Here is an 18,600-nt window from a genome sequence, read left to right as displayed (position 1 = left end):
ATATAACCTAATAATGATAGTGATGCAAATAACCTAATTGTGATGCAGGCTGCAAAATCTGATGCAGGGGGGAGGGAATATCACCTACTTGGCAGAGGTCTGCACTCTCTGATTGCTTTTCTAGTTAATTATTATAACCCTTGCAATAGATTGAGTACAGACACACTGAACATTGTGAGTGGTGAGACACAGGATAAAGTAGTATGGTGCAGGGATTTTAATGTACATAGTGCAAAAGACAGACATTAACGAGCAAGTCATAGAGGAATTTATTGTGAATAAAAGCTTAGTATGTATGAATGATAGGAGTGGTACCAGGTATAATAGTGTGCAAAACACAGAAAGTGCGATTGATTTAACATTTGTATCAGAAGAAGTCACTGGTGTTACCACATGGAAGGTATTAAGTAAATCAACAATAGGTAGTGATCATTACCCTGTACTTATTAAGACTGGAGTAGAAGTTCACCAAGATGAGGATCTAAGACTACCAATTATGGAAATTAGATAAAGCAAATTGGGAGATGTATCAAATGCTATGCAAGGATAAATGTGAGCTGTTAAACAAAGAAGATTTCTCAGATGGAGATGAATTCATTAACAAGCTGGTAGCAGGCATAGTACAAGCAGCAGAGGAAACTATACCAAGGGGTGCTGGGAGCAGAGGTAAAAAGACTGTGCCATGGTGGGATGCAAACTGTAGGGAGGCTGTTAAAAGAAGAAACAGGGCTTTCAGGCAGTTAAAAAAGCATCATTCACTGGAAACTCTAAATAACTATTAAAGGTTACAGGCGGTTGTCCAGAGGACCATAAGAGCAATTAAATGTGAATACTGAAGGCAATATTGTAATAAAATTGGAAGAGAGACGGCATTATCTGATGTATGGGGGATGCGTAGACAAATGAGCGGAATCAAGAGACATCATACAATTCCAGTATATATTAGTGGCAATAAAACAGCGGTCAGTAATAGGAATAAAAGTGAACTTTTGGCAGAAACATTAAAGTACACAATTCAGATAATTTATCAGTCAGAGCCAGACAGTGCAGGGACAACACTCTTGCCATGAGTCCAGATGTGAATGTACAGAGAATCACCACAATAGATGATTTAGATGTACCCTTTAATTTATTTGAGTTAAGGAGGGCACTCTTAAAGGCACAGCAATCATCTCCGGGAAAGGATAGTATCTGTTATAGTATGCTAGCCCACATGGAAGATAGTGCACTTAAAGTAGTCTTAAGTCTCAAACTGGCAAAATACCAGTAGCATGGAAACAAGCAACCATAGTGCCAATAGTAAAGCCTGGGAAAGATCCATCGGACCCATCAAGTTACAGACCAATAGCACTCACATCACAGTTATGGAAAACTATGGAGCGTATGGTGACAGACAGACTCACTTCCATCAAAGTGGGTTTGGTAAAGGGGGGAGCACCATGGATTCAATATTATGCCTGGAGTCAGAAATCAAAAAAGCTCAAACAAATGGGGAGATGGTGATAGCTGTCTTTTTTGATGATGAAAAAGCATACTGCATGTTGTGGAAGGAGGGACTGCTGATCAAGTTAAGTAAATTAGGTGTGGGTGGTAGGCTCTATAACTGGGTGATGGACCTCTTATTAGACAGGATCATAGAGGTCAGGGTGGGTACAGAGTACTCAAAGTTATATAAAGTTGAAAATGGAATCCCGCAAGGCAGCGTTTGCAGTCCAGTACTATTCAATATAATGATGAATGACATCTTTGAAAAAGTTGAAAGAAATGTGGGGAGGTCTCTATATGCAGATGATGGGGCCTTATGGATGAGAGGACGAAATTTAACATTTATCCAGAAAAAAAAAATGCAGGCAGCAATTATGGCAGTGGAGCAGTGGGCGAACGACTGGGGCTTTACGATGTCTGCTGCAAAGACACAAGTGATATGCCTTTCCAGACAACATAAAGACGTGATTGGAAAATGATATGGTCAAACACTCCAGCAGGTCAAGGTAGTTAAATTCCTAGGGGTGATATTTGATGACAAGCTGACCTGGAAACAGCATATTAGCAAAGTCACAGAGAAATGTAAGAAAGTTAATAACCTCTTAAGATGTCTATCGGGAAGGGACTGGGGAGCTACCAGAACAGCACTATTAAAAGTATATTAGGCATTAATGAGATCAGTATTTGACTATGGATGTATAGCATATATGTCAGCAGCAGACAACCACCTGAATAGAATGGAGGTGGAGCAGGCACAGGCATTAAGGGTCTGCAGTGGAGCCTTTAGAACCTCCCAAGTGGCTGCCATGCAAGTGGAGAAAGGAGAGCAACCATGAAGAATAAGAAGATCTGCAATAATGTTAACATATGGGGTCGATCTTCAGGGACACTGTTGCTCACACCATGCTAAAGCAATCTTAGAGGATCATTGGGAACACAATGAACGTAGGTGTTTCAGTTTCGGATGGGTAGGAAATGCTAAAGCAGAAAGCCTTGGTCTGTGCAACATAGCATACAGCCCAACAGTCCCATATCCACACATCCCTCCATGGTTATTTGTGACTCCATCTGTTGATTTGAATATATGACAAGAGCTTAAAAGGAATTCAAAGCAAACACAGGCTGAGAGGATTGTAGATGTGTACATAGAACAGCATTTTAATGATAAAAGTAGGATTTTCACTGACGGCTCAAAAGACCCGGAAGGACTGCAGCTGCCATCTACATTCCAACATGTAAAAAAGCCATTAAGAAAAGAACCCCTGATCATCTTTCAGTATATATAGTTGAGCTCCTAGCTATTATGACAGTGATGCAGTGGACAGAGGAGAACAACATTAGAAAAGCAGTCATCGCATCAGATAGCTGGGCAGCACTCACTAGCATCGAATTCGTTAAGTCCTGCAGGCTAGATCTGGTTTTTCAAATTCATCACTTCATTTACAGAATGTTCAATAAGGGCATGACCGTCTGCTTTGTTTGGGTTCCTGCTCATGCAGGAGTAGAGGGAAACCAGGATGCAGATATTTTGGCAAAGCAAGCACTTGAATCAACAGCAGTCAGTATGGAAGTTCCCTTAAGTAAAGCTGAAGGCAAAACATTTATCAAAAAAAAGATGCGCAAAAAATGGCAGGAGTACTGGGAACTGAATTAAACTGGGGGGCAATAAACATGCATTTTATCTCGGGATGTCTTGAAATTTTCTTCACCCCTTCTTCGTCCTGCAATGAATGACTGCACCAGCTTTCTACTGCGCCACAGCGCCACATTAGCGGTTGGGAGGTGTATTGCACATTGGTAGTAAGTGTGCAATACAACGCAATGGACGTCTTGGTCCAAGGCCATCTCCAGAGGTAAAGGAATAAAAAACTTTTTTTTTTTTTTTTTACCGATGGATTTCCAGGTTGGGTGGACACAATCCTTAGACAGGTGATGACCGTCTCCTCTTTTCTGCTCCCGCTCAGCCTTCTTCCCAACCAACGTCTTTTTGGATGTTGAAAAAATGCCCCCCAGTTTCATTCAGTTCCCAGTACTCCTGCCATTTTTTGCGCATCTGTTTTTTGATAAATGTTTTGCCTTCAGCTTTACTTAAAGGAACTTCCATATTGACTGCTGTTGATGCAAGTGCTTGGCACAGCCCGGAGTTTTTCGACTAACGGAAGTGCAGGGGCCTCGGCGATTGATCACGCCCTTCACTTCCGGCGGTGCCCCCAGGGAATTGCTGTGTTCTTTACAAATACTTCGGGTAGAAAACCAGCAGAGTTTAGCTATTTATCACATTTTTCACGTCACTATATCACCATGTAGACTAATCTGATGTTTGTTAAGGCTATAAACACAATGAGTGAACAAACGTTACTATTTCTGTGTGCACGTTTTGTAAATAACAATAATAACATCGTAGATTAGCTGGGCTAACCGTTAGCTGTTAACGTTAGCCGTTAGCGGTGTCTGTAATAACCATAGACTGTATAAAAATAAGGTAATAACTCAATAAACGGTCCGTGAATAAAATATTTTTTCCAGCGGATGTCTTAGTTACAACATAATTGAGCTAGCAAAGCAGTTTTGTGTTGCGATGTGTGGTATTTATTCAGTTTTGGGAAATCACAACGTCTAGAAAGCATCAGTGGCTGCAGCTGACAGGGACAGTTAGCAAAACTAACATCAGGACGTCATCTGTTAAAAGCCTCCCGTTGTCGGATACGACATGAAACTACTCCAGTTAGCTCAATCATGTTGTAACTCAGACATCCGCTGGAAAAAAATTCTTTTTTTTCGCGTTGATGAGACGGCGGTTTGGGTGGTGCACTTGCTATGGACGCAGAGCTTGCTGTTTCTGTAGGTACACATTTCCTGGGGACACCTGCACGTCTCGGCCACGCACCCTCCATTGTGACTGGCTAAAGCGCAGCATCGTTCAAACCCCCCCCCCCCCCCTTAGTCATCTTTCACACAGGGCTGCCGACAGATTCTACAATGTAGATTGCAGACTCGGTCTTGAGAGATTAGTGTACACCTGGTTTAACCAGTCCTTGTGGAGGACAGGGAGACATTCAACTGGTCTCTGCGCAAAATGTAGTTGTCCAGAAACTGTGCAACATGTGTTGCTTGAGTGCAGGGGTTATTTAGACTCACAAGTCAGTCTTTAGACGCTTTGCTTAACTAAAGACTGATGACTTTCTCCCTGATTTTGTGTTTAGATGGGCGGATACAATTTCAGAGTTTAAAACAACTCCCTACGTTGCAGAACCAATAGTAAATCTGCAGGGCGGTCCTTCGGTGGCTCGCTGAACTCCTGTGCTTGTAAACAGAGTCCCACTAGAAACACGTGTAGCGGTACAAAATGGCTCAGCCGTGCTCGCAGAAAAAAAAAACGTTTCGTCAAAGTTCAGCGGATGTTTGTCGCGTTTGCGGCGACACATTCTCGCCAACTAAAAGAAACAAGCATAATCTTTTACATGGCCATGGCTCATCCGTCCGGGTAGAAAACCAGCAGAGCTTTTAGCTATATATATATATATGTGTGTGTGTGTGTGTGTATATCACATTTTTCACATCACTGTATCACCGTTTAGACTAATCCGATGTTTGTAAAGTCTATAAACACAATGATTGAACAAACATTACTATTTCTGTGTGCATGTTTAGCTGGGCTAACCGTTAGCTGTTAGCCCTGTTAGCCGTTAGCGGTGTCTGTAATAGGTAGTAACTCATTAAACGGTCCGTGAAAAAAATATCTTTTCCAGCGGATATCTTAGTTACAACATGATTGAGCTAGCAAAGCAGTTTTGTGTTGCTATGTGTGGTATTTATTCAGTTTTGGGAAATCACAATGTCTAGAAAGCATCAGTGGCTGCAGTTGACAGGGACAGCTAACACTAGCAGCAAAGCTAACATCAGGACGTCATCTGTTAAAAGCCTCCCGTTGTCGGATACGACATGAAACTACTCCAGTTAGCTCAATCATGTTGTAACTAAGACATCCGCTGGAGAAAATATTTTCTTCACGGATGAGCACATGTTTGATAAAACGGAGTTAAATCTCTCGGCATCCATTTTCAAGCTCTCTGTGTGTTTGTTTCCTTGCGGACGAGAAAAGGGGGAGCGCACGTTTCCGAGAAGGTGTGTCCTTTTCAAAAATGCAAGAGGCGTTGCTTTGTTGCCGGCCGTTTTCTCTGGTGTGTTAAACACACTTGAGAAAGGAGTGTCCCCAGACTATCAGAAGGCGGAGATCTCTGATTGTCTGGTGGCGAGACTAGGAGTTATTTGGAGGAGAGGAAGAAACTGGCAGCAACACTGGAAAAACTGCTTAACTTAAACTCAGCATAGGAAACCTCATTGGGGCAGAAGCAGAGGGCAAAACATCCAAGCATCTCATGAAATATCTAAGAGACACTGGATTAATGGAGAAGATATAGAACTTTGTATTTCCCTTTACCTTTTTTGTTTGTTTGTTTGTTTGTGTTGTTTTGTTTTGACTGCCACGCTCCTGTTCCACACTCCAGTCCGGTAGGTGGCGGTAATGCGCTTGATAAGCTGGTTGCCAACCGCCAATCAAACCAGAAGAAGAAGAAAAAGAAGAAGAAGAAGAAGAAGAAGAAGAAGAAGAAGAAGAAGAAAACAAGACAAAGGCGCTACTCGCGTTTCCCAGATGACTGAGTTAACTTCGGGAGGTTAATCTATGAGTTAAACCTCGAGCCACATTTACTGTAGCCTACATTAGACAACAATGTGTTCAGTTGAGTCTTTGAGAGAGTTTGTCAACGAGCGACTAACTGCTGCTGCTGAAGAAATATTGGGAGTTTTTAAAAGAAGCATCGTCGAGTACGAGGAAGAGATCGATCGTCAGCGCAGACTGTTGGATATCGTTTTGAAGCCTGAAATAAAGTTACACAGGACAGGTGTGTAAAGTTGAATTAGGACATATTTACTGTGGTGTGTGTATATTTGCTGTAGCATGACATTAGTATGCTGTTGGTGTTGTTGTGTGTCCCTCCAGAGCTCCCACAGCAACATGTGTGTAAGGAGGAGGAGGTTGTCCCTGAGCAGCAGCTCTGTATTGAGGAGAGGAAGTCCAGTGTGGACCAAGAGGAGCCAGAGCCTCCACAGATTAAAGAGGAAGAGGAGGAAGTGTGCAGCAGTCAGGAGGGAGAGCAGCTTGTAGTGAAGCAGGAGACTGATGGCTTCATGTTGACTCCTGCTGATGAGGAAAGTGAGCAGAGTGAAGATCAGACTCTGGACTTCATTCATGATGACACTCAAAGTGCAGCAGAGAAAGAGTCTGTTGTCATTATACCAGTTATAAGCTCTGTGATACCAACCAGTGAGCACCAGCTGCTCTGTCACAACTCTGATGTAGCTGAGAGCCAAGATGAGGAAGAATACCAGCATGGAGACTCAGGATCAACTAGAAACACAGAGCTTCAAGCAGAGAAAAGACATCATGAAAGTGAAATGAACAGTAACAGTCCACACACCTCTGCTGTGATAAACTTAAATACAGGTAAAAAACCTTTAAGATGTGACGTATGTGGGAAAGGTTTTGAGCGCAAGTCAAAATTGCAGAGACACCTGAACAGCCACACAGGTGAGAAGCCGTTTGCTTGCAAAACATGCGGGAAAACATTCAGTCATAAGTCAGGATTGGAAAGGCATTGTAGAATCCACACAGGTGAGAAGCCGTTTTCTTGCGATACATGCGGGAAAAGATTCAGTCAGAAGTCAGGATTGGAAAGGCATTGTAGAATCCACACAGGTGAGAGGCCGTACCTTTGCAAGACCTGCGGGAAAAGATTCAGTGAGAAGTCAGGATTGGAAAGGCATTGTAGAATCCACACAGGTGAGGAGCTGTTTTCTTGCACAATATGCAGGAAAAGATTCATTCAGAAGTCAGGATTGGAAAGGCACATGACAATCCACACAGGTGAGAAACCGTATACTTGTAAAGTATGTGGGAGAGCTTTCGGACGTAATTGTTATTTGTTAGCCCACATGAGGACTCATTCAGGGGAGAAGCCGTATACTTGTAAAGTATGTGGGAGAGCTTTCGGACGTAATGGTGTCTTGTTGTTCCACATGAGGACTCATTCAGGTGAGAAACCATATACTTGTAAAGTATGTGGGAGAGCTTTCGGACGTAATGGTGACTTGTTAGTCCACATGAGGACTCATTCAGGGGAGAAGCCGTATACTTGTAAAGTATGTGGGAGACACTTCAGACATAATGGTTACTTGTTAGTCCACATGAGGACTCATTCAGGTGAGAAGCCGTATACTTGTAAAGTATGTGGGAGAGCTTTTGGACGTAATGGTGACTTGTTAGTCCACATGAGGATTCATTCAGGGGAGAAACCGTATACTTGTAAAGTATGTGGGAGAGCTTTCAGACGTAATGGTGACTTGACAGTCCACATGAGAATCCACACAGGTGAGAGGCCGTATACTTGCAAAACATGTGGGAAAAGATTCAGGAATGTGTCCACATTGACAAGGCACATGAGAATCCACACAGGCGAGAAGCCACATACATGCAAAACATGTGGGAGAGGTTTTACAGGGAAACGTTGCCTGATTATCCACATGAGAAACCACACAGGTGAGAAGCCGTATACTTGTAAAGTTTGTGGGAGAGCTTTCAGACGTAGTGATGTCTTGTTAGTCCACATGAGGACTCATTCAGGGGAGAAGCCGTATACTTGCAAAACATGTGGGAGACATTTCAGATCTAGCAGTAACTTGACAGGCCACATGAGAACGCACACAGGTGTAAAGGTGCATCACTTGAGCACAGAGGTTCCAGTTGAAGTCACACATATACAGGAGAGAGACTGTTTACATGCAAAACATGTGGCAGAGCTTTCAGAGGCCTGTTCCAGAAAGCATGCTAAGAAAAGTGGGGAGTGAAGTCCAAATCCTGAATTTTAATTGAAATTGCAGGTCTGGAAAGGTTAAACTAGTGAGATAAAGAACAAAAGGAGGAGACTGCTTTAAAGTCTGAATGAATTTTATACTTGCAAGAGTCATGGAAAACCTGGAAAAGTCATGGAATTAGTCAAAATCATTATAAGTCACAGAACTTGTTTGTGTATAATGAAATTATTAGAATCATCTTCAGTGGATAACCCTCCATATAATGTAACATAATGGCAAATTCATTTTCTGAAGCTGGCATCTTAATGTAGCTTTAATATGTGTCGATGTGTGACAATGTTTGTTTACCATCAGGTTTGTTTTGTCATGTTCTCCCTCAGTTTGTCTCTCCCTTCCTGTGTGCCAATTATGTTTACATAGAGTTTGAATCTGATGTTTGAAAAACGCCGGGCAAGTGGGGAAAGAAAAAGAAAATTCTTCATTATGAGTCCTTGAAAAGTCATGAAAAAGTTTGGAAATATTGTCCATGAAAATGTGAGCGGAACCTGTAATTCAAAGTATGACTGATTTTGCAGTGAGCACAGTAATAAACTGATCCCAGAAGATTTGTCCTGTTGCTGTGATCTTTTGTCAGGGTGTCTACAGCTCCTTTAAAATGTCTTAAAATGTCTGAGATTAGGTTTTCACATTACTGTGAAAATTTCTCCAGCCTGACAGACCCAATGACAGTTTACAATCATCGTACCAGACCCAAGAAAATAAGTTGTTTCCTTGTTGTATTTCTGTGAATATTGCAATAATAAGTAGCATTTACTTTAATGTTTATTTAACAGGGACGATACATACAACATTGTCACAAAAAATGGGAAAATGTGATGCATATAAGACATCTAGCTTCAGGTAATTTGCAGTCTTTGTCCCTGGTCAGGCTTTAAAATACAGTAAAATATACTGAATACAATAAAAAATGCAATGATACAAATACAGTGAATAATACAATGAATAAATAAACACAGTTGCAGTTGTAAATTACAGATTAAAACACAAATTAAGTTTAACATTAAACATTGGTAAAGTGCTGTTGTGTTGACAATGACTTGTGAGAAATGAATGTTCACATTTCTGCTGCTGCTTGAGCCAATGTTTAACTTTCACACTAAACCTCTTTAGGTCTGTTTGGGATTTAATTTCTGATGGTAAAGAATTCCAAAGGTGTGTACATTGCACTGAGAGGGATGATTGGCCAAATGTTGTCCTGCACCTTGGAATTTTACAGTTTTGCTTGGTTATGCTCCTTGTCATTGTCCTACAGTTGTCTGTCTTTTTAAAGATCTGAGACATCACTTGTGGGGCCAGTCCATTTAAGCACTTAAAAACAACTTTCAGAAAGGAGAACTTTATAAAATTGGAACAAGTCAACAAATTGTATTTTTCAATGATTTTGCAGTGGTGCCCCATTTTTGTGGTTTCTGGTCTAAAATTTTCAAAGCTTGTTTATAGAGTGAGAATAATAAATAATAATAATAGTGAGAAGCCATTTACTTGCACAACATGTGAGAAAGCTTTGAGATGTAAAAGTAGCCTGACGACCCACATGAGAATCCACACAGGTGAGAAGTCATAACTCTCCAAGACCTGCAGGAAAAGAGACTTTGATGTGTCTCAAGTAAAAAGGCATATAAGATCTCACACAGTCAAGTGGCCTTGTGTTTTAGAAACAAGTAGGAGGTTCTTGGGGTCCGTCCCAAGTCTCTTATTTTTATAGTGCTACTGAAGGGCTGCCAACTTTTCAAAAAACCTTGAAGTGAGATTTGGTGGGGTCAACTGAAATTTTGCCACATACACTACAATTTTTTGTATGGCCCATTCAGCGTCATTACCATACAGCAAAAACGTTTTTGGTTTTTTTTTTTAGTTTTTTTTTTTTAAAAATATACCATTTTCCATACATCAGTAGTTCTCTATAGGCCCGTTTCCACCGCAGGAACTTCGGGGTAATTTTACGGGGCCGGGGCCGTTGGTGCGTGTCTCCAGCGCAGGAACCACCCCCGAAGGACAGAGTTACGGAACTTTTACGGGGGCTAAACAAGTCCCTGCCTCGGGGTAGGTACTCAGAACGGCCCCGAGAAACTCCTGGCTGGGGCTTGGGGATTACTTGGTGCTGATTGGATATACTCAAGGCGGGATGTGACGACAACAGAAAGCAACAAAATAGCCGGCATTTTTAAAACTCAGCAGACGAGGGTTAGCTCGTTCATATAGCTTTCGCCGCCATGTAAAAAAAACTCACTAAATGGCCCGTGAAAAAAATATTCTTTCCAGCGGATATCTTAGTTACAACATGATTGAGCTAGCAAAGCAGTTTTGTGTTGATATGTGTGGTATTTATTCAGTTATGGGAAATCACGATGTTTAGAAAGCATCAGCTGACAGCAGCATCAAAGCTAACAACAGGACGTCATCTGTTAAAAGCCTCCCGTTGTCGGATACGACATGAAACTACTCCATTTAGCTCAATCATGTTGTAACTAAGACATCCGCTGGAAAAAATATTTTCTTCACGGGCCATTTAGTGAGTTATTACAGACCAGACACCGCTATCAGCTAACGGCGTCCCTATGTCCCCTGGCCAAAATGGTCGCGCAACGATTACGTCACATCCAGAGCCCAGTAACTTTACAGGAACCTTCCTCCTACTCCGCCCTCTCAGTGGAGACACGGCGGTTGAGAGGGCTGAGCGAGAGGATGTTCCTATAGTAGTTCCTGCCCCCCAAATAGTACCAGGAACTTCTTCAGTGGAAACGGGCCTAATGTATTAGCCTAACTCAGAGTGTACCAATTGAATCAACTGACCCAACAGTAAGACACAAGATACAGCATGGCTCAAATTTATGCATGTTTACTTTGGGATTCTGTATAAAAATAAAGTCATCAAATAGTAAACAGATATGCAACATCATGCAAGAAACATTTAAATAAAAATGAAAACCCTCAAAAGCTATGTTATTGTGACATTTTTGATCCCCATCCCCAAACTACATGCAGCTAATACCAATTTAAATAAAAAAAAATAAAGTTTAACCATTTATACAAACAATTCCCAAAATAGGGAGGCTACTGTCAAAGTCCTTAAGATCTGTGTGCTTTGTTGTACTTGCTTGTGGCCTTTTTTGAGGCCTTGATGATGTCAGGGGAGGGCTCCCACATGAAACAGGACTCCAGGCCAGCCATCTTTATTGTCATTATTGATGACAGGGTTCCATCCAGAGCCAGGCTGTTCCTGGTTTTAGTCTCTCTCTCTGCATCTGCATTGGAGTGGGGTAACACCAGGACCAGCTTTGCAATGGTGGCAAGCCTCATGAACAGACTTAACCCTGTCACCTATGAAGAATGAACCAAGAACACAGTGGAAAAAAAATCTCACATTCCTTTGAAAGATGAGTAAAGGTTGATAATTAATTTTGTCTAAAACAAAATGTACGCACCTACAGTATATGATGCTTTATACATACATAACAAATTATTCTAATTTGTATATACTACTATATATACAGTAATTTATATACAATTATAAAGCAGCATAGAGGAATGGTTTTGTATAGATAAAACAGACAAAATTAATTAGGCATCAACCTACAGTATACTTTTACTATATAAAAGTACTCCATGGCGGCGACCTGTACGTTGATGATTTTTTAAAGCAATTTCACGTCATGTGAAACTGATCACTGCTTTATAATGCATATTTAGATATCTACACTAAATACAAGAATGTCTTGGTTAATGTATTCTCTAATGTTATCAGTTACATGAATATACACTGATAACTTCACCACATCTGTCCGTATGTGCTTCCCAGGGTAAACTATAATAATAACAATAACAGTACTCCGAAGGGGCTTAACTTCAGTACCAGCCTGCGGTCTGCAGTTGGGTTGATAATAGTGATCCGAATTGATATTGATATCGGATAAAAACATATATTATGCATGAATCTATATTTTTACTTACCCCTAGTCACAATGCTGAATCTCACTATCAACATATATCCTTCATGTTTCAATCTCACCTGTGAGGCTCCTGTCTCTCCTCTATCTCCTCCTGTCTCTCTTCCATTTCCTTCTGTCTCTCTTCCTGCCTCTCCTCCTCCATCTCCTCCAGCCTCTCTACTACTTGTCATCTGACAAAAAATATACTAATGCAAGACATGTGAACAGTGGGACAATTTGAGATGCAACAGTCATAGATTTTGATTGTTGTAGCCTGAGGAAAACACACTGTATGTTTTACAACTGTGTAATTCATTAAACATCTGAATGTATATAGGCTAAAGAACAGCCATAATGTCAACACAAGTTAGTCAGCTTCGTCATGTTAAACATAAATAAAATAAATCAACAAAATGTAAATGCTCCAAAATCATTATAATACAACTGTGTGCAAAATGTTGCACTTACACCCAATATCTATTACCTAAATATGACTTAGTTTTGGTGTTTTTACTGGGAGCAGTGGAGCTCTATTCTCCTAAGTCTCTCCTTCACACACCATGGATGCTGAAGACTGTCAATGAAGGCGCTATTATTTATAGTGTTTACACTTTATTTATTCAGACTGTTTCTATCATGTCTTCTTACTACAAACATTAATGTGAACTGTGTCATCACTACATGATATCTATGATTGCTGATGGAGCATGTGAAGTGGAATTTCATGTTCTCTGGCATATAATATTGATCTAATAGTTGCCAAATTTAGCTCAGCTAGTATTAGCTCGTTAGCATCTCATTATCTAGCAATGAGTTGCCAAGGAACGCAATTCAGTTAGCCTAACATCAACAGGTGTTTGTTTAGCTTATTTACTGAACCAACCGACTCACCGTTCACACTCGGCGCTCCGGTGTGGAGCGCTAAAGCCTGATTTATGGTCCTGCGGCATACCTACGACGTACCTACGTCGTTGCCGTGACGCCGTCGTTAACCCTTTGAACTTCTCAGTCACTCCATTTCGTCGCGGTGCAATTCACCGCCAGAGCGGTAGGAGGCTGCATTCCTTTCCTGAATGGTTATCGTCGTCTCTAGTTAATTCTTTGTTTAGCTTCCGGCTTTTCTGGTCACAGAGAAATGAACGTGGAGCAAAGAGCATGGATACCAAGAAGTGAAGCTCAATAGAACGCCCCATAGCAACAGACTCGCCCATGGTTTCGTCCTACCGCTGCCATTTTGGACTGTCAGCAGACCCGCTTGCATACAAAAACACACAGACAAACTGAAGTATATCGCTATCAATTATGCTTACAATGCTACTCACCTCGTGATAGGTGGTCACAGCTGCTTTTTCACGTTTTTGTAAAGCAAAATATAGACTTTAAAAAAAAACAACACGAAGAAAAACGGCCTAGATGGCATCTCTACATATTACATCCACTTATGAGAAGATTCACTTAATTACTCCTTCAAAATCACCCCATAAGCCAATCTACCAAAAAAAAAAAATCAAAAAAAAAATCTATGTTTTAACTAGAAGCACAATAATGGCGACGTCACATAGTCAGGAATAAAGATTTATTTACAGTTTGTACAGTAAGTGGATAGTAATAATAATAATAATAATATATAGGCTATTTTAATATGATATATTTTAATGATAAAGCAGTAATCAGTTCTGATATAAATGGTCCAAGAGGCCATATATATACAGTACAGGCCAAAAGTTTGGACACACCTTCTCATTCAATGCGTTTTCTTTATTTTCATGACTATTTACATTGTAGATTCTCACTGAAGGCATCAAAACTATGAATGAACACATGTGGAGTTATGTACTTAACAAAAAAAGGTGAAATAACTGAAAACATGTTTTATATTCTAGTTTCTTCAAAATAGCCACCCTTTGCTCTGATTACTGCTTTGCACACTCTTGGCATTCTCTCCATGAGCTTCAAGAGGTAGTCACCTGAAATGGTTTCCACTTCACAGGTGTGCCTTATCAGGGTTAATTAGTGGAATTTCTTGCTTTATCAATGGGGTTGGGACCATCAGTTGTGTTGTGCAGAAGTCAGGTTAATACACAGCCGACAGCCCTATTGGACAACTGTTAAAATTCATATTATGGCAAGAACCAATCACCTAACTAAAGAAAAACGAGTGGCCATCATTACTTTAAGAAATGAAGGTCAGTCAGTCCGGAAAATTGCAAAAACTTTAAATGTGTCCCCAAGTGGAGTCGCAAAAACCATCAAGCGCTACAACGAAACTGGCACACATGAGGACCGACCCAGGAAAGGAAGACCAAGAGTCACCTCTGCTTCTGAGGATAAGTTCATCCGAGTCACCAGCCTCAGAAATGGCAAGTTAACAGCAGCTCAGATCAGAGACCAGATGAGTGCCACACAGAGTTCTAGCAGCAGACCCATCTCTAGAACAACTGTTAAGAGGAGACTGCGCCAATCAGGCCTTCATGGTCAAATAGCTGCTAGGAAACCACTGCTAAGGAGAGGCAACAAGCAGAAGAGATTTGTTTGGGCCAAGATACACAAGGAATGGACATTAGACCAGTGGAAATCTGTGCTTTGGTCTGATGAGTCCAAATTTGAGATCTTTGGTTCCAACCGCCGTGTCTTTGTGAGACGCAGAAAAGGTGAACGGATGGATTCCACATGCCTGGTTCCCACTGTGAAGCATGGAGGAGGAGGTGTGATGGTGTGGGGGTGTTTTGCTGGTGACACTGTTGGGGATTTATTCAAAATTGAAGGCACACTGAACCAGCATGGCTACCACAGCATCCTGCAGCGACATGCCATCCCATCCGGTTTGCGTTTAGTTGGACGATCATTTATTTTTCAACAGGACAATGACCCCAAACACACCTCCAGGCTGTGTAAGGGCTATTTGACCAAGAAGGAGAGTGATGGAGTGCTGCGGCAGATGACCTGGCCTCCACAGTCACCGGACCTGAACCCAATCGAGATGGTTTGGGGTGAGCTGGACCGCAGAGTGAAGGCAAAGGGGCCAACAAGTGCTAAACACCTCTGGGAACTCCTTCAAGACCGTTGGAAAACCATTTCAGGTGACTACCTCTTGAAGCTCATGGAGAGAATGCCAAGAGTGTGCAAAGCAGTAATCAGAGCAAAGGGTGGCTATTTTGAAGAAACTAGAATATAAAACATGTTTTCAGTTATTTCACCTTTTTTTGTTAAGTACATAACTCCACATGTGTTCATTCATAGTTTTGATGCCTTCAGTGAGAATCTACAATGTAAATAGTCATGAAAATAAAGAAATCGCATTGAATGAGAAGGTGTGTCCAAACTTTTGGCCTGTACTGTATATATATATATATAAACATACATACACATGTATACATATATACATATATATATATATATATATATATATATATGTGTGTGTGTGCGTGTGTGTGTGTGTGTTACCTTCCCTCCAAAGCTGGCATATTAAATTGATATTAAAACACTTTAAAACTTACACCTCGGGAGTTCTTACCTGTCGGGATCCTTCAGGAAATGGTGGAAGGCCAGGTGCAGGTTGTTCCACTGATAGTTGTTGCAGTTAATTGCACTACACTGTTCAAGCTCAATGGAGCTTTGCCTCTTGGTATCCAAGCTCTTTGCGCGGAGTACAGACAGACGGCTCCGTCCGTATCCGTATCCGTATCCGTATTGAACGTTGAGCATAAATGGGCCTTAATACTGCAACATCTACATCGCAACAGAAGATGTTTAAAGATATCCCAACTCCTTTCATCGGTGGAGAGTGATGTTTCCTAACATCAGTAGGAATGTCTGGACTGAATTTAACAAATTTCTTGTCCCCAATAAAGTTGAAGAAATTCATATCAAACTCTTGCATAGATACTATCCTTGCAATTAATTCATTAACAAGTTTACTACTTCTACTACAAGTTTTTTTACTTTGCTGAAAATTGTTGTTTTATTTGATGTGTTTGAACTGTCTCTGTAAAGTGACTTTGAGAACTTTGAAAAGCGCTTTTTAAATAAAATGTATTATTATTATTATTATTATTATTATTATTATTAAGTTTAGACCTGATGTGTCACCTTTATGTTCCTTCTGCAAAGAAGAGGTGGAATGTTTTTCTCATTTATTTTATGGATGTCCACATTCTTCTCATTTTTGGAATCAAATATCTTTATTACTTTGGGAGTCTCAGAAGGTCTTGGTCACCATTACAGAAAGTCGAATCTAACAATAAGAAAATTGATAATGTGATAAAATTGCTGTGTCTGTTGGGTAAATATCATATTCATAAAGCCAGATTTCTTCAGTTTATCCCAAATGAAATTTTGTTTCATGTTGAACTTAAGACTTTTTATGATTCTGTATGTAAAGTACCTAAAAACAAAAAAGCTTTCAAGACATCCAGCCTACTAAAAGATATTGTAATTGTAGACCATATTGCCAGATAATATATTGTCCCTGCTATATGTTTTCTTATTCATTTATTTATTTGTTTTGTTATTATTTATTTATTTATTTATTTATATATTTACTTACTTACTCTGCTAGTTCTTTTTTAATATTTTTTTGATATTATTTATTTATTTATTTTTTAACAGTAATATCAGACCGCTGAATGCCGCGACTGACCAATCAGAATACAGCATTTAATAGAGCCATGTAATAAATATTAATATTAATATTAATTAATATTATTACTTTCATTAATGCTGTTGTAAGCTACTGTCATTATCGTCTGTCCTGCATCTCTTCTTCTTCCGTTTTATGGCGGGTGGCAACCAGCGTAAAGGTGCATTACCGCCACCCACTATGTTGGAGTGTGAACCAGAGTTATCTACCCCTAAACAAATCTGAAGAAAAGGGAGAAAAAAAGAAAGGAAAATGTCCTGAATACTAAAATCTGTTGATCACTCCAGTTTCTTTGAAGTAGTGGAATAGACTCCCTAACCCAAATGTAAATATACTTTTCAAACTCAATTCTTCCCCTCCAATCTTCCTGATTTCTCTCTTTAATAATTCTCGCTCTCGAGAATACTTATTGCAGTGCAAAATGACATGTTCCACTGATTCCTCTATTTGACATAGGTCACATAATCCTGAGGGATGTTTGTTTATTAAATGCAGTGTTTTATTTAGCCTGGTGTGTCCTACCCTCAGCCTTGTTAAGATGTTCTCCTCTTTGGTGCTTCTTTTAGCTGACCTCACTGTGCCCACTTCTTGCTGTACTCCATAGAGGTGTCGTCCTGTATTTGTTGTATCCCAACTGTGCTGCCACTCTTTAATGATGTTTCTTTTGATTATTCCTTTTGCTTCAGATTTACTGAGTGAATTTTCCATGATTTCCTCCTACTTCAGTGCCTGTTTTGCTAATGCATCCACCATTTCATTGCACTTAATCCCTCTGTGTGCTGGTACCCACATAAATGTTATCAAAATATTCATATTTTTAAATCTGTACAGAGTTTCATATATCTCATTAACTATATCCTGTCTACTGTGTGATGTAAATGACTGTAATGACATCAATGCAGCACATGAATCTGTACAAAGAATAACCTTTTTCATTTGCAAATCCTCTATCCACTGTAATGCTGTTGCAATTGCTATCACCTCGACTGTATAAACTGACAAATGATCTGATGTTCTTCTTTTCACAGAAACATTTAAGGTTGGTATACTCAAAGCAAAGCCTGTGCTCCCTGTGTTAGGACCCTTGGATCCATCTGTGTATACTGGGATGAATGTTTGATATAATGTTTGTAACCTATCTTCAACCAAAACTGCAATATTTTCAAAATCTTTACCTGCACTTTTTCCAGAATATAAAAATCAACTGACACTGAGGGGAACAACCAGGGTGGTGTTACTGATAATGGTACTGTAGGGATATATCTTTTCTGATTTAACGACATACCTCTAGCAACTGTTTCACTGCTCCATGCAAAACATTCCCTTTTGGCCCTTTCTCTCTCCCAGCATGGAAGAAGTGCTTTTATTGTTGGATGTCGATCTTCGGAATGACCTTGAAGATTTGTCCAGTAGTTCATCATTAACTGTTTGTGTCTGATGTGCAGCGGCATTTCACCCATCTCAACCTGAAGAGCGGACACATGAGTCGTTTTTAAAGCACCACAACAAAGTCTTAAAGCTTGCGCTTGCACCACCTCCAACTTCTTTAATGAGGTTTTTGCTGCTGAACCGCAGGCAACATATCCATAATCTAATACTGCTCTAATCAGCACT

The 18,600-nt window shown here is 40.3% G+C and overlaps 1 protein-coding gene across 1 annotated transcript; it reads left to right on the top strand.

The window, feature by feature from the left end:
• Positions 1–6,076: 6,076 nt before the first annotated feature.
• Positions 6,077–8,958, top strand: LOC117256673 (uncharacterized). The gene is made up of 2 exons (XM_078171598.1): positions 6,077–6,389; positions 6,488–8,958. The coding sequence occupies exons 1-2, from the start codon at positions 6,218–6,220 to the stop codon at positions 8,389–8,391; spliced, it is 2,076 nt and encodes a 691-aa protein (XP_078027724.1). The 5' UTR covers positions 6,077–6,217; the 3' UTR covers positions 8,392–8,958.
• Positions 8,959–18,600: the final 9,642 nt, after the last annotated feature.

Source organism: Epinephelus lanceolatus, chromosome 1 (assembly GCF_041903045.1).
Source record: "Epinephelus lanceolatus isolate andai-2023 chromosome 1, ASM4190304v1, whole genome shotgun sequence".
NCBI classification, from domain to species: Eukaryota; Metazoa; Chordata; class Actinopteri; order Perciformes; family Serranidae; genus Epinephelus; species Epinephelus lanceolatus.
Note: the sequence above shows the minus strand (reverse complement) of the source record. Positions and strands in the feature narration are given on the sequence as shown.